Source organism: Heterodontus francisci, chromosome 10, assembly GCF_036365525.1.
Source record: "Heterodontus francisci isolate sHetFra1 chromosome 10, sHetFra1.hap1, whole genome shotgun sequence".
Taxonomy (NCBI): domain Eukaryota; kingdom Metazoa; phylum Chordata; class Chondrichthyes; order Heterodontiformes; family Heterodontidae; genus Heterodontus; species Heterodontus francisci.
The window spans coordinates 42,539,413-42,553,620 of NC_090380.1; the positions used below are offsets into that span (position 1 = coordinate 42,539,413).

The 14,208-nt window shown below is 44.0% G+C and overlaps 1 protein-coding gene across 1 annotated transcript in view; it reads right to left on the minus strand.

Annotated features, from left to right (window-relative positions):
- c10hxorf58 (chromosome 10 CXorf58 homolog) overlaps nt 1-14,208 on the minus strand; it is a 47,597-nt gene that overhangs the window by 1,576 nt on the left and 31,813 nt on the right. Inside the window, exons 6-8 of the mRNA XM_068040500.1 lie at nt 11,698-11,829; nt 8,134-8,363; nt 570-714 (exon numbers count right to left, since the gene is read on the minus strand). Coding sequence (XP_067896601.1) covers nt 570-714; nt 8,134-8,363; nt 11,698-11,829 — 507 coding nt within the window. The remainder of the gene's footprint in view (nt 1-569; nt 715-8,133; nt 8,364-11,697; nt 11,830-14,208) is intronic.

Here is a 14,208-nt window from a genome sequence, read left to right on the forward strand (position 1 = left end):
TACTGTCTGAGTGAGTGACTGAGGAGGGGGATTGATTGAGTAATTCGAAAGCATGCAGGAGTTTGTGGTGGGTTTCAGTGTTTCCTAAGTTCAATTAGAGAAAGTTGTGACTCATCCATGACAATTTGACAGTGCAGAGGTGGTCAGGGAATCGACAGAGGTGGTGAAGAGGTAGAGTTGGATGTTATTAACATAAATATGGAAGTTGCCTGCAGATCATATCACCGAGGGGAGTATACAGATAAAAGGAAGCAGCCAAGGATACATCCGAGGGGAAGTCTGGAGGTGGTGGTGGTGTGGAAATGAGAAGAGAAGGCACTGCTGTAGATCTGTTGGCTGCACTCAAAGGTAGAATCGAATCACACAAGTCTAGTTCCTAGTAGGTGTACTCAGCAAGTTGACTGTTCAATTAATTTACTTCATCACTATTCATAAATCATTATTTGACATATCAGAATTGGACTATGACATGAAATGAATTCAACTGTTTTGATGAACACTGGATTAACCCATGTAGTCATTGTTCTTCAGGCAATAAAAGATAGGGTATGTAAATCAGGTGGTTTTACCTCTTTGTTTTTATCCAAACCATAAATCTTTCTCATTTTGGAAACTTTTAGTCGTGTTTTGTAAGAACGGCGTTGTGACTCTCTTGATGTTTTTGAGGATATTGAGGATCGACGTGGAGGGATTTGTGTAGCTGGAGATGGTGACCTAGGATAATAAACATAGGTCTTTCCGTGCACATTTTGGTATTTTTCTCATTAACAAGTTCTTAGTTTGTCTGTACTCGGTATCTGGGGTGGCAAGCAAGGCTGTGGCTGGTGTGCATGTTGCAGAATTTCCACCCACCCAATTCAATTTTCTCTCCAGTGACTGGATTAAGCACTTCCAGATTATCCAATGCCACATGGTGTAGATTAGAGGTGTCCAAGATATTGCCCAGCAGGGGCAAACTGGCCATATGGGAAATTGGGAGATTTCCCTAGTGCCCCTATGAATGGTTCCAATGTGCTATATAATCAACATATCTGCCATCACCATCCCCTCCTCCCAACTGCCTTCCCCACCAGCCTTTCTCTGAGAATTCCAAAGATTTCTGATGAAAAATCATTGACCTGAAACGCTAACTGCTTCTCTCTCCACAGATCCTGTCAGACCTGCTGAGTATTTCCAGCATTTTCTGTTTATTTCAGAATTCCAGCATCCGCAGTATTTTGCTTTTGTAATGCCAAAACTTTCTGGCCTCTTTGGGGAGCCAGTCTGACTCTGCAGCCAACCTCCCCCTTACCTGCAGCCCTTTGAGGATCTGCTGCTCAATGTGTGTGAGAGAAACTGAGAGTTTAAATGATGTTTTTTATTTAACAAAAGCAAATGAAGTTTGTTGCTAGTAGGAGTTTTGAGAGTGGCCCTCTGTAAAACAACTGGCTCATGGTTACGACACTTGTCAACAGGTTCCGAATACTCCAGCTCCAACCCCTAAACACTACCACAGCTTATATTTATATAACATCTTCATTGTAGAAAAATGTCCTCAGGTACTTCACAGACGCATAAGGAAGATCAGATGCTGAGCCAAAGAGAAAGAGATTAGGAGGGGTGGACAAAATCTTAGTTAGAGGTAAGTTTTATGGATGGCGTCTTAAAGGAGAGGGTGGTGGAAAGGCTGAACCATAAGGAGACGAATTACAGAGCATGAAGGCATTGCTGTCAATGGTAGTATGGAGGATGGGCTGAAGAGGAACAGACAGTTGGAAGGGCTGTAGGGGAGGTGGGTGGTGGTTCAACACTGAAGGAAATTACAGAAATAGGAAGTGTCGAGGCCACGCAGGATTAATAAACAAGGATGAGAATTTTGAACCTGAGGCATTGAGGGAGCAGAGGCCAATGTAGTTCAGCGAGGACAGGGTTTGATGAGCTAGTGGGAAAAGTGGGATAGGATACAGGAAGAGTTTGGAAGAGCTGAAGTGTGTGGAAGGTGCAGGATGGGAAGCTAGTCAGCAGAGCATTGCAGTAATCAGGTTTGGAGGTGACAAAGACATGAATAATGGTTTCAGTGGTTTGAAGTAGGAGCAGAGACAGACAATATTACAGATGTAGGCAGTCTCTGTGATGCAGAGAATATCAGGTCGGCAGCTCAGCTTGGGGTTGAAAAGGACCCTGAGATTGGTCTGAGACAATGGTCGAGGATGATTTTGTTTTATTTTTATTCGTTCATGTGAGGGGGGTGTTCCTGGCAAGGCCAGCATTTATTGCCCATCCCTAACTGCTCTTGAGGAGGTGGTGGTGAGCCACCTTCTTCAACTGCTGTTGTTTGTGTGGTGAAGGTTCTCCCATAATGCTGTTAGGGAGAGATTTCCAGGATGTTGACCCAGTGACGATGAAGGAACAGTGATGTATTTCTAAGTCAGGATGGTGAGGAACTTGGAGGTGGTGGTGTTCCCATGGGTCTGTTGCCTGTCTCGGTGGTAGAGATCATGGTTTTAGGAGGTGCTGTTGAAGGAGCCTTGATGAGTTGCTGCAGTGCATGTGTAGATGATACACACTGCAGTGGTGGTGGAGGAAGTGAAAGTTTAAGGAAGTGGATAGATGGGTGCCCATCAAGCAGGCTGCTTTATCCTGGATGTTGTTGAGCTTCTTGTGTGTTCTGGGAGCTGCACTCAGCCAGGCAAGTGGGAAGTATTCTCTCACACTCCTGACTTGTGCCTTGTAGATGATGAAAAGGCTTAGGGGAGTCAGGAGGTGAGTCACTTGCTGTACAATACCCAGCCCCTGACCTGCTCTTGTAGCTACAGTATTTATATGGCTGGTCCAGTTTAGGTTCTGCTTTTTTTTAAAAAACTTTTGTTCACAGGATGTTGGCATCACTGACGAAGCCAGCATTTATTGCCCATCCCTAAATGTTCTTGAGAAAGTAGCGGTGCAAAGGTTAATGGTGACTAGGTGGAGTCTGAGCACAACGACTTAAGAGTTGAAACAGGGGACAGAGCCTCCATCAAAATCTCCGACAACACAAGCAACATTTGCAAAACAACTGTAGTGACATACCAACCAGGGAAGGAGCTGATTGGTGAGTAGCTGGCAAGTGTTTCTAGATAATAGTCGAGAAAGTAAAGGCACAGCAGGGAACCTCAGCCCGGTGGAATGCACATCCTGTGCCATGTGGAAAATTCTGGAAGCTTCTTGTGGCTTGGATGATCACATGTTCAGCAAGTGTCACTAGCTGGAGCAGCTCAATCTCTGGGATTCGCTACAGGGCATCCACGAGGCTGAGAGTTTCGTGGATAGCACGTGGTGGTCACCCCACAGCTTAAAAATATGCAGGCAGAGAGGGAATAGGTGACCGCCAGAACGATAAGGAGGAAAAGGCAGGCAGGGCAGGGATCCCCTAAGTGCATCTCAGTTCTGAATACTGGTGAGAGTGATGGTTCCTCTGGGGAATACAGGCAGAGCCAAGTCCATGGTACTATGGGTGGATCAGCTGCACAGGTGGGGAGGGAGAAGAATGAAGAGCAATAGTGGTAGGGGATTTAATGGTGGGGGGAGCAGACAGGTGCTTCTGCAGCCGCAGACATGACTCTAGGAAAGTATATTGCCTCCCTAATGCCAGGGTTAAGGATGTCACTGAGCAGCTGCAGGATATTTTGAGAGGGGAGGGTGAACAGCCAGAGGTTGTGGCCCATGTGGGAACAATGAGGCAGAAAGAGGGATCAGGTCCTGAAGGCAGAGTTTAGGGAGATAGGAGAGAAATTGAAAGGCAGGACCTCAAAGATAGTGATCTCCGGATTACTCCTGGTGCCAGGTGCTCATGAGTACAGAAATAGGAAGATAGAGCTGATGAATATGTGGCTGGAGAGATGATGCAAGAGGCTTTAGATTTCTGAGGCATTGGGACCATTTCTGGGATAGGTGAGGCCGGTACAAGCCGGTTGCACCCCAACAGGGCTGGGACCAATATCCTCGCAGGAGGGTTTGCTGGTTTGGTTGGGAAGGTTTAAACTAGCTTGGCAGGGGTATGGGAACCTGAGAGTAGATTCAGAAGGGAGACATGAAAAGTTGGAAATGGAAGGCAGAAAATTAGTAAGCATGTTTGGGAGGCAGAGGAAACAAAGCTAGGAAATAGACAACAAGGGAGTTTGGCAGTGCTAAATGGCATATATTTCAATGCAAGACATCTAGGGAATAAGTAAGATGAACTGAGAGCACAAATTGACACATGGGAGTAGCTGATACTGAGACATGCCTGAAAGAAGGGCAGGAATGGCAGCTCAACATTCCTGGTTACAGATTTCTCAGAGAGGGGGATAAAAAGGGAGGGGGGTTCACAATATTGATTAAAAACAATTATAGCTATGAGGAGGGATGATACGGTAGAAGGATCATCAAATGAGGCCATTGGGTTGAAATGAAGAACAGAAAAGGGGCAATCACACTACTGGGAGTGTACTATAGACTCCCAAACAGTCAGAGGGAGATAGAAGAGCAAATATGTAGGCAAATCTCTGAAGTGCAAAAAGCAAAAGGGCAGTAATAGTGGTGGATTTCAAATACCCTAATATTAACAGGGATAGAATTAGTGTGAAAGGCTCAGAGGGAACAGAATTCATAAAATGCATTCAGAAAAACTTTTTTAGCCAGTACAGAGCAAGCCCAACAAGAGAGGGGACAGTTCTGGACTTAGTTTTAGGGAATGAAGCTGGGCAGGTGGAAGAGGTATCAGTTGGGGAGCACTCTGGTGGAAATTATCATAATTCAGTTAGATTTAGGGTAGTTATGGAAAAGGACAAAGACAGACCAGGGTGTGCTTGCACAAGCTGACCCTTCATCTGCAGATGTCATCAAGGGACATCTTATAGATGAGGAAAAGGAGGGAACTTCGGGGACTCTAGACGTGAAGGTGTGAGAGTGGAAATGCTCTGGCTACAATGGAATAAGTAAGAGTGTGACCAAGCAAAGGCTGTCACACAAAGCTGGTCAATGAAGGAGAGACATTGGAAGAGAATTTCCCATCTAATAAATGTTAACGGGTGTTGTTACAGAAATCCATTGAAATTAAATTGTGAAACAAAAACAAATTGCTGAAAATAGACAGCAGGCCACTCAGCATCAGCAGCAGTGGAGAGGACAGCAAAATTAATGTTTCAGACACACAGTCCTTCATTGGAACTGAAAAATGAAAGCTCACAAAATATTTTAACAGCATTGGAGCAAAAAGGGAAGAAAAAAAAGTCTCAGTGAAATGACCGGCAAACTGATTGAAAGAAAAGCAAGAGGAAGATAGATGACTGTGATGATAATCATATCAGACAATGGTAAGAAATTAAAGAAATCAGAAAGACAAAGAACATGTTGTCATACACGGAAGGAGTTTTTAAAAATTCATTCATGGGATGTGGGCGTCGCAGGCTAGGCCTGCATTTATTGCCCATCCCTAATTGCCCTTGAGAAGGTGGTGGTGAGCTGCCTTCTTGAACCGCTGCAGTCCATTTGGGGTAGGTACACCCACAGTGCTGTTAGGAAGGGAGTTCCAGGATTTCGAATCAGCGACAGTGAAGGAATTGCGATATAGTTCCAAGTCAGGATGGTGTGTGACATGGAGGGGAACTTGCAGGTGGTGGTGTTCCCATGCATTTGCTGCCCTTGTCCTTCTAGTTGGTAGAGTTCGCGGGTTTGGAAGGTGCTGTATAAGGAGCCTTGGTGCATTGTTGCAGTGCATCTTGTCGATGGTACACACTGCTGCCACTGTGCGTCAGTGGTGGAGGGAGTGAATGTTTGTGTTTGTAGATGGGATGTCAATCAAGCAGGCTGCTTTATCCTGGATGGTGTCGAGCTTCTTGAGTGTTGTTGGAGCTGCACCCATCCCGGCAAGTGGAGAGTATTCCATCACACTCCTGACTTGTGCCTTGTAGATGGTGGACAGGCTTTGGGGAGTCAGGAGGTGAGTTACGCGCCTCAGGATTCTTAGCCTCTGACCTGCTCTTGTAGCCACGGTATTTATATGGCTACTCCACTTCAGTTTCTGGTCAATGGTGCCCCTAGGATGTTGATAGTGGGGGATTCAGCGATGATAATGCCGTTGAATATCAAGGGGAGATGGTTAGGTTCTCTCTTGTTGGAGATGGTCATTGCCTGGCACTTGTGTGGCGCGAATGTTACTTGCCACTTATCAGCCAAGCCTGGATATTGTCCAGGTCTTGCTGCATTTCTACACGGTCTGCTTCAGAATCTGAGGAGTCACGAATGGTGCTGAACATTGTGCAATCATCAGCGAGCATCCCCACTTCTGACCTTATGATTGAAGGAAGGTCATTGATGAAGCAGCTGAAGATGGTTGGGCCAAGGACACTACCCTGAGGAACTCCTGCAGTGATGTCCTGGAGCTCAGATGATTGACCTCCAACAATCACAACCATCTTCCTTTGCACTAGGTATGACTCCAGCCAGCACAGAGTTTTCCCCCTGATTCCCACTGACCTCAGTTTTGCAAGGGCTCCTTGATGCCATACTCATTCAAATGCTGCCTTGATGTCAAGGGCAGTCATTCTCACCTCACCTCTTGAGTGAGGAAATAAACAATGAAATGGAAGAATTATGAATTTAAAAAGTCGTTTGCCAAACAAAACCACGAGGATGGACATTTATACAACAGTCAAAATGGAGTGTGGTCACTTGATCCACCACCCCCCCCACCCCCACCCCACCAATACTGGAAATAAACAAGCTTGTCTGCCAAGATGGAACTCATTAGCCTTGACGGAAATAGCTCTAGGGAGAACCCCATTGAAATTGAAAGGAGGACTATCACATATTAATGACTCTTATCGACATGAATGGATTAACAAAGGATGCTGGAGGCAGTCTGACTCACAGCCAAGACCAGAATGAACAGATGTGAAGTTGCCATATCATAACAGAACGGTACTCATCCAGACATCAATAGAGAGCCATGGATTTCATATGCTGGTCCATTGTGTGGTCACACCAGGGGAGAGACCAAGTGTCTCCTAAAAGAAACTCTAATGTGATAAGATTTTTTTTTACCTTAAAAGGTAGCCCTCTGGAGAGAGAAGGGAAATCAAACACACATCTTCAGAAAGCAGTCCAAGGCAGAGGCTGTGGAAAGAGATCCAGCCAAGCAAGAAGAAGCCCTGCTGCTAATTCTACACTTCAACTTGCTGCAGCACAGAACTGAAATTGCAAGTGACCACCACTTCCAGTCTGAAGTCTTAAGCACCCGAAATCCACAACACCTTAACAAGTTCAAGACTACAAACACCCAGGCCTACACCTTTAAAAGAGACTGCCCTCCTTAGAAGATTCAACAGGTTCACTGTAAACCAAGAATACCTACCTCACTTAGAACTACATCCTATCCTGTTCTCTCTATCTATCTATTCTGGTGAATGTGCATGTGTGTGTGTATGTGCGTGTGAATGAGGTTGTGACCATTTCAGGAATTGAGTAAAAATAAATAGGTTTTCTTGTAGTTAAAAAAAAAACTGTTTACATGACCCCAAAAACACTCGGGGACAAACTCACCATTTTTAACAAAACCCAATTGTGGTCAGTTGGGAGGTGAACAGTGGGAACCACCCACACCCCTTACCACCTGTCCATAACAATGTGAAAAGATAAAGCAGTGGCAAACAACCAATTGAAGAGATGAGATAAATTGAAGGCCTCTACGTCAGTTCTGAAATTAAAACAGCTGACAAAATAGGGTGGTCTTCACTGGTCCAAAAGAAAGAAGAAAAGGCGGCCAATATCGAGGTCATGGATGGATTCTCCCATCAGTACTGTGTTCTGACAAAGGATCTCCACCCCAGACACCAACAAACTCATATCTCATCACCAGCACCCCTTACTGTAAAGAAAATATCAAGCAATGCTCTAATGCAAAATATTTCTTTTCTTCTGAACTCTCATCCCTCCTTGTATAAGTACTTTGTCTGATAATGTATTAAATGTAAGTTTATAATTCTGCATTTGTGGCTTCAGAACTGCAATGCTGCTATATTTCCTGTTTATTACTGCTCTATCTATCTTATAGCATCTATCTTATGTAGTTGGAGTCTGATTTCTGAATAGAAAATATTACATGCAATTCACAAAGTCAACCCTTCTCTTAGATACCTGATCTGAGAGATGGTTCTAATGTGTTGAAGTAGAATCTCTTCAGTAATTGGTTTGGAAAGCAGAGTTGGCAATTCCTCCTTCAAACGCTGAGATAAAGTTCTGCTTTGAGCATAGTCTACAATGTCATACATAATTGTTGTTCTGGGAAGGTTTGTCAGGGTCAACATTCTCCAGCAATTGTCTCTTCCTCCAAGATGAGCTGGAGTCTCATCCAGATTACTTGTGTACTGAACAAGAATAATACAAATGAGAGAATATACAGCATATCATCAATAAATGAATTCTTGCAGGGTAATGTTATCAGTGATGTGATGTAGGTGATTTTGTTTTACCCCACTAATTTATTGGTTTTCTCTGTTATCAGCCAGATAACTATCAAAGAGTTGCATCTATCTAACTTTGGGGGAAAAAACACCATTTATAAAATCACAAGAGATGGCTGGCCTACTAATTCTTTTAACTGGATACAGACAAGCTTTTTTCAGTATATAGTAGCCAAATAGTTTTGGTACTGGACTAGCAACTCAGAAGTCATAAGTTCACAATTTCACCATAGCAGTTGTAAAGTTCACCTCAGTAAATCTAGGAATGTGTGGGCTAGCACCAGGAAATCTTCCAGATTGACATAAAACCTCAAATGGTTCACTCATGTCCTTCAGGGAAGTGACCCTGCCATCCATTCCCATTCTGTCGTACATGCGACTCCAGTCATATACTATGTGGTTGACTTTTAATGCCACTCAGTTGCAAACAGTTACTACAAAGTTTAATAAGAAAATCAGATGGACCACCAAGAACCCATTTTATCAGGATATGACCAAGGCAATCTTAGTCCAGTCAACCTTCACCAACATCTGGGAGCTGGTGCCCAATTTGGAGCAGCTAGCCCACAGACTGCTCAACAATAGATTGACATATGCATACTCATAAAGCCATATCTGTTGGTCAACATCCAGATTCCTCCATTACCAGCCCTGTATGTCCCATACCACCCAGAGGATAGGCCTACCAGAAGGGGATGGACAGTGATTATACAATAGTTTTAGGGACCCTCAACGTTAAATCCAGAGCCATGAAATCTCATGGCTTCAGGTCAAAAAAGACCAATGAATCCTTTTGCTGATCTCCACCTACCAGCCCCTTTCATCTAATGAGTCAGCACTCCTCCATGTTAAATATTTCTTTGAGGAGACCCTGATTAAAGCAAGGGTACAAACTGTACTCTGGAGGGAATTTCAATGAGTCCTGAAGGACACAGTGTGGGCTTGTGTCAGATGGTGAGGGGACCGACATGAAGAAATGACCTAAATTACCTCATCTTCATAAAACTACCTGTCCCATGATAGCAATAGTGAAATGCTCAAGGACAAAGTCACACTTCCATCACAAAGACATCCTCAATTATATAATGTGGCACTACAACCAAATTAAGGACAGATCTAGCAGCCCGAAATTGAACATCCATGTTGCTGACTTTCATCAGCAGCAGAATGGTACATAATCGCAATCATTAACCTCATGGTCCAGCAGAGTCTTCACAACTTGATCACAATGAAGTCAAGAGACCAACCCAAATTCAATGCAGCACTAGGCATATTTTAGAATGAGTTCTAAAACTAGTGAAGCTACTGCATGAACTACCACCATGCTGAACACCAAAAACAGCACAATACAGACAGGGTGAACAGTTTCACAATGAACAGATTAGAGTCTTATCACATCCAGTTAAGAATGGTGGCAGCCAAGTGGCAACTAATGGGAGAAGGAGGTTCCATCAACGATGATGTATGCAGCACGTAAGTGCAAGATGGAGGGTGAAATGTTTACAAGTACAGCAGACATCCAGTCTTTTAATGCATCACATGCATTTCCGGGGCTAAATTAAATGGAGCCCGGGAGGTTCTGCTTTAAATGGGTGGGAGCTTTATTGTAATACTTAAATGAAGTTATGACAATATTATCCTGATGTGCAAATGGTATCCTATTGCTTGTGTGCATAACATTGAATGATCTACTGCCCTTGTAAAATGCACATCCAGGGTTGCTATCGACTGATGTATCTGCGCAAGTTCAAATAAAGAAACCAGTAGTAAGATACAACGATTGATTTTCAGACCATTTCTGCACAGTATTTCTTGTTTTCCTCTTGTTACTGAGGGTTTTAGAAGCCTTTGTAATAATACAGTTCTGTGTTTTTTTTCAATACGACATTAGGTTTCTCCATGGAAGTAAAAAAGGACCAACAGAGGAAACATAGAAAATAGAAACAGGAGTAGGCCATTTGGCCCTTTGGGCCTGCTCCGCCATTCAAAAACGATCGTGGCTGATCGTTTAATTCAGTACCCTGTTCCCGCTTTCTCCCCATATCCCTTGATTCCTTTGGCATTAAGAAATATATCTATTGCCTTCTTGAATATATTTAATGACTTGGCCTCCACTGCCTTCTGCAGTAGAGAATTCCACAGGTTCACCACCCTCTGAGTGAAGAAATTTCTCCTCATCTCGGTTCTAAATGGCATACCCATATCCTGAGACTGTGACCCCTGGTTCTGGACTCCCCAGCCATCGGAAACATCCTCCCTGCATCAAGCCTATCTAGTCCTGTTAGAATTTTATAGGTTTCTATGAGATCCCCTCTCATTCTTCTAAACTCTAGTGAATATAGGCTTAGTCGACCCAATCTCCCCTCATACGTCAATCCTGCCATCCCAGGAATCAGCCTAGTCAATCTTCTATGCACTCCCTCCATGGCAAGAACATCCTTCCTCAGATAAGGAGACCAAAACTGCACACAATACTCCAGATGTGGTCTCACCAAGGCCCTGTATAAGTGCAGGCAATGCCAGGCAATGGAGAATGCAGCAGATTCGCTCTGCACGCACCCAATTTTGTGCCACCATTTTTTTATATGGACTTTCACCTGTACAGAACATCTAGGCTAAAGATATAAGTAGCGAAAAATCTGTTTTCATCTATGTAAGAGCATATCCAACAATGCAGCTCCCAGCAGAAGAAATGCCTAAAAGAAGCAGTCAGAGAATCAATGCCACTGTTGTATAGAGTTTCTAATTCTGATTAGATGTATTCCTGGAGATTTCAGCATATGACCTCCCACCTTGAATCACCCTGCTCCCAGACTCCCATCAGTGGTCCATTCTCCAGAAGCACTGCCTGCCCACACCAATTGGAACAGCGACAGACTCTTTGCTACCCAACTGGATTAATCTTGACTGTTCGTGGAACAGTGATTTTCCTCATCTAATAAATGAAAGTGGTCAAAGAAAAGGAAAAAAAACACAATTCTGTTTAATGCCCCTATGATTTTCTTCCTGGGTTTCTTGCAGTAGTGTCCTGGAGATTAACCTTCAATTCCTGGAGACTCCAGGATAATCCTGGGGGATTGGCAACCCTAGTGTTGTAGCTCTATATCCAATACAGGCTGTCTTTGAGTACCACTCCCTGCTGGCAATACAGAATGGCTAAATTTACTTAAGAAATCAGACATCTTCATTCACTCTATTATTTTAGTAAATTGTAGCATTACAAAACCAACGTTCAAACCTGCATATAATCTTTCACTGTAACAATATCAACTTCATCTGCTATTTTGATTCTTTGATACTGAAGGTTATCCTGTATTATAAGATCGTAGAATTTCCTGTGTCCCATAATTCTGCAGGAAGCAGCTGCTGCCTGTTGAGAAAAGAAGACCAGAATCACTTTAATCTTTTTTAAAATAACATTTCATGAATGGAAGTAAATCTGTGAATTATAATGTTAGAGTCCAGAAAGAGGGCAATTCATAACAGCTCCTCCTTAAACCCTCCCAAAAAACAACAAAGCAAATCAATCATTAAAATGTAAACAATAAAGAAGGGGTACAGTGGCATAGCAGTATTATTACTGGACTAGTAATCCGTCAAGTAACATCTTGACCTAGTCATACTCACAGAACCATATCTTTCAGCCAATGTCCCAGACTCCTCCATCACCATCCCTGGCTATGTCCTGTACCACTGGCAGTACAGAGCCGCCAAATGTGGCGGCACAGGGGAATACAGTCAGGAGGAAGTGGCTCTGGGAGTTCTCAACACTGACTCTGGACCCCATGAAGTCTCATGGAATCAGGTCAAACAACAGCAAGGACACCTGCTGATTACACCACCTACAAGCTTCCCTCAACTGATGAACTTCTCCATGTTGAACACCACTTGAAAGAAGCACTGAGGGTAGCAAGAGAACAGAATGTGTTCTGGGTGAGGGACTTCAATGTCCATCAGAAGAGGTTCGGTAGCACCACTTCTGACTGAGCTCGGTAGATCACAGAATTGTTACAGTGCAGAAGGAGGCCATTTGGCACACTGTGTCTGCACTGGCTCTCTGAATGAGCAATTCACCTAATGCCATTTCCCGGCCTTCTCCCAGTGACCCTGCACATTCTTCCTTTTCATATAACAGTCTAATTCTCTTTTGAATGCTTCAATTGAACTTGCCTCCACCACACTCTCAGGGAGTGCATTCCAGACCTTAATCAATCGCTGCGTGAAGAAGTTTTCCCTCATGTCACTTTTGCTTCTTTTACCAATTACTTTAAATCTGTGCCCTCTTGTTCTCGATCCTTTAATGAGCGGGAACAGTTTCTCCCTGTCTACTCTGTCTAGACCCCTCATGATTTTGAATATCTCTATCAAATCTACTCTCAGCCTTCTTTTCTCCAAGGAAAACAATCCTAACTTTGTCAATCTATCTTGATAACTGAAGTTCCTCATCCCTCAAACCATTCTTATGAATCTTTTCTGCATTCTATCCAATACCTTCACATCCTTCTGATTTGGAAATATATTGCCATTCCTTCATCATTGCTTTACTGCTCACACACGCCAAGCTCTCACATGATCTTACAACCTTCAGTATATCAAACACAGACATATACTTCAGCAAGGTGCATATTCAGAATGCAATTTACAACTGAAATCCTCACCATACACACATTATAGGATCATAGGAACCAGGAGTAGGCCATTTGGCCCATTGAGTCTGCTCCGCCATTCAAAAGGATCATGGCTGATCATCTACCTCTATGCCATCCCAGGTATCAGTCTGGTGAACCTTCATTGCACACCCTCTATGGCAAGTATATCCTTCCTTAGGTGAGGTGAGCGTGACTGCCCTAGACATCAAGGCAGCATTTGACCTAGTATGGCGTCAAGGAGCCCTAGCAAAACTGGAGTCAATGGGAATCAGGGGGACAATTCTCCACTGGTTGGAGTCACACCTATCACTGAGGAAGATGGGAGTGGCTGTTGGAGGTCAATCATCTCAGCTCCAGGACATCACTGCAGGAGTTCCTCAGGGTTGTGTCCCAGGCCCAACCATCTTCAGCTGCTTCATCAATGACCTTGCCTCCATTATAAGGTCAGAAGTGGGGATGTTCACTGATGATTGCACAATGTTCAGCACAATTCGCAACTCCTCAGATACTGAAGCAGCCCATGTCCATATGCAGCAAGACCTGGACAACATCCAGGCTTGGGCTGACAAGTGGCAAGTAACATTCGCGCCATACAAGTGCGAGGCAATGACCATCTCCAACAAGAGAGAATCTAACCATCTCCCCTTGACATTCAATGGCAATACAATCACTGAATCCCCCACTATCAACATCCTCGGGGTTACCATTGACCAGAAACTGATTTGGAGTAGCCATATAGATACTGTGGCTACCAGAGTAGGTCAGAGGCTAGGAATCCTGCAGTGAGTAACTCACGTCCTGACTTCCCAAAACCTGTCCACCATCTACAAGGCACAAGTCAGGAGTGTGATGGAATACTCGCCACTTGCCTGGATGGGTGCAGCTCCAACAACACTCAAGAAGCTCGACACCAGCCAGAACAAAGCTGTCCTATTGATTGACATCCCATCCACAAACATTCACACCCTCCACCACTGACGCACAGTGGCATCAGTGTATACCATCTATAAGATGCACTGCAGCAACGCACCAAGGCTCTTTCGGCAGCACCTTCCAAACCCGCGAACTCTACCAACTAGAAGGACAAGGGCAGCAAATGC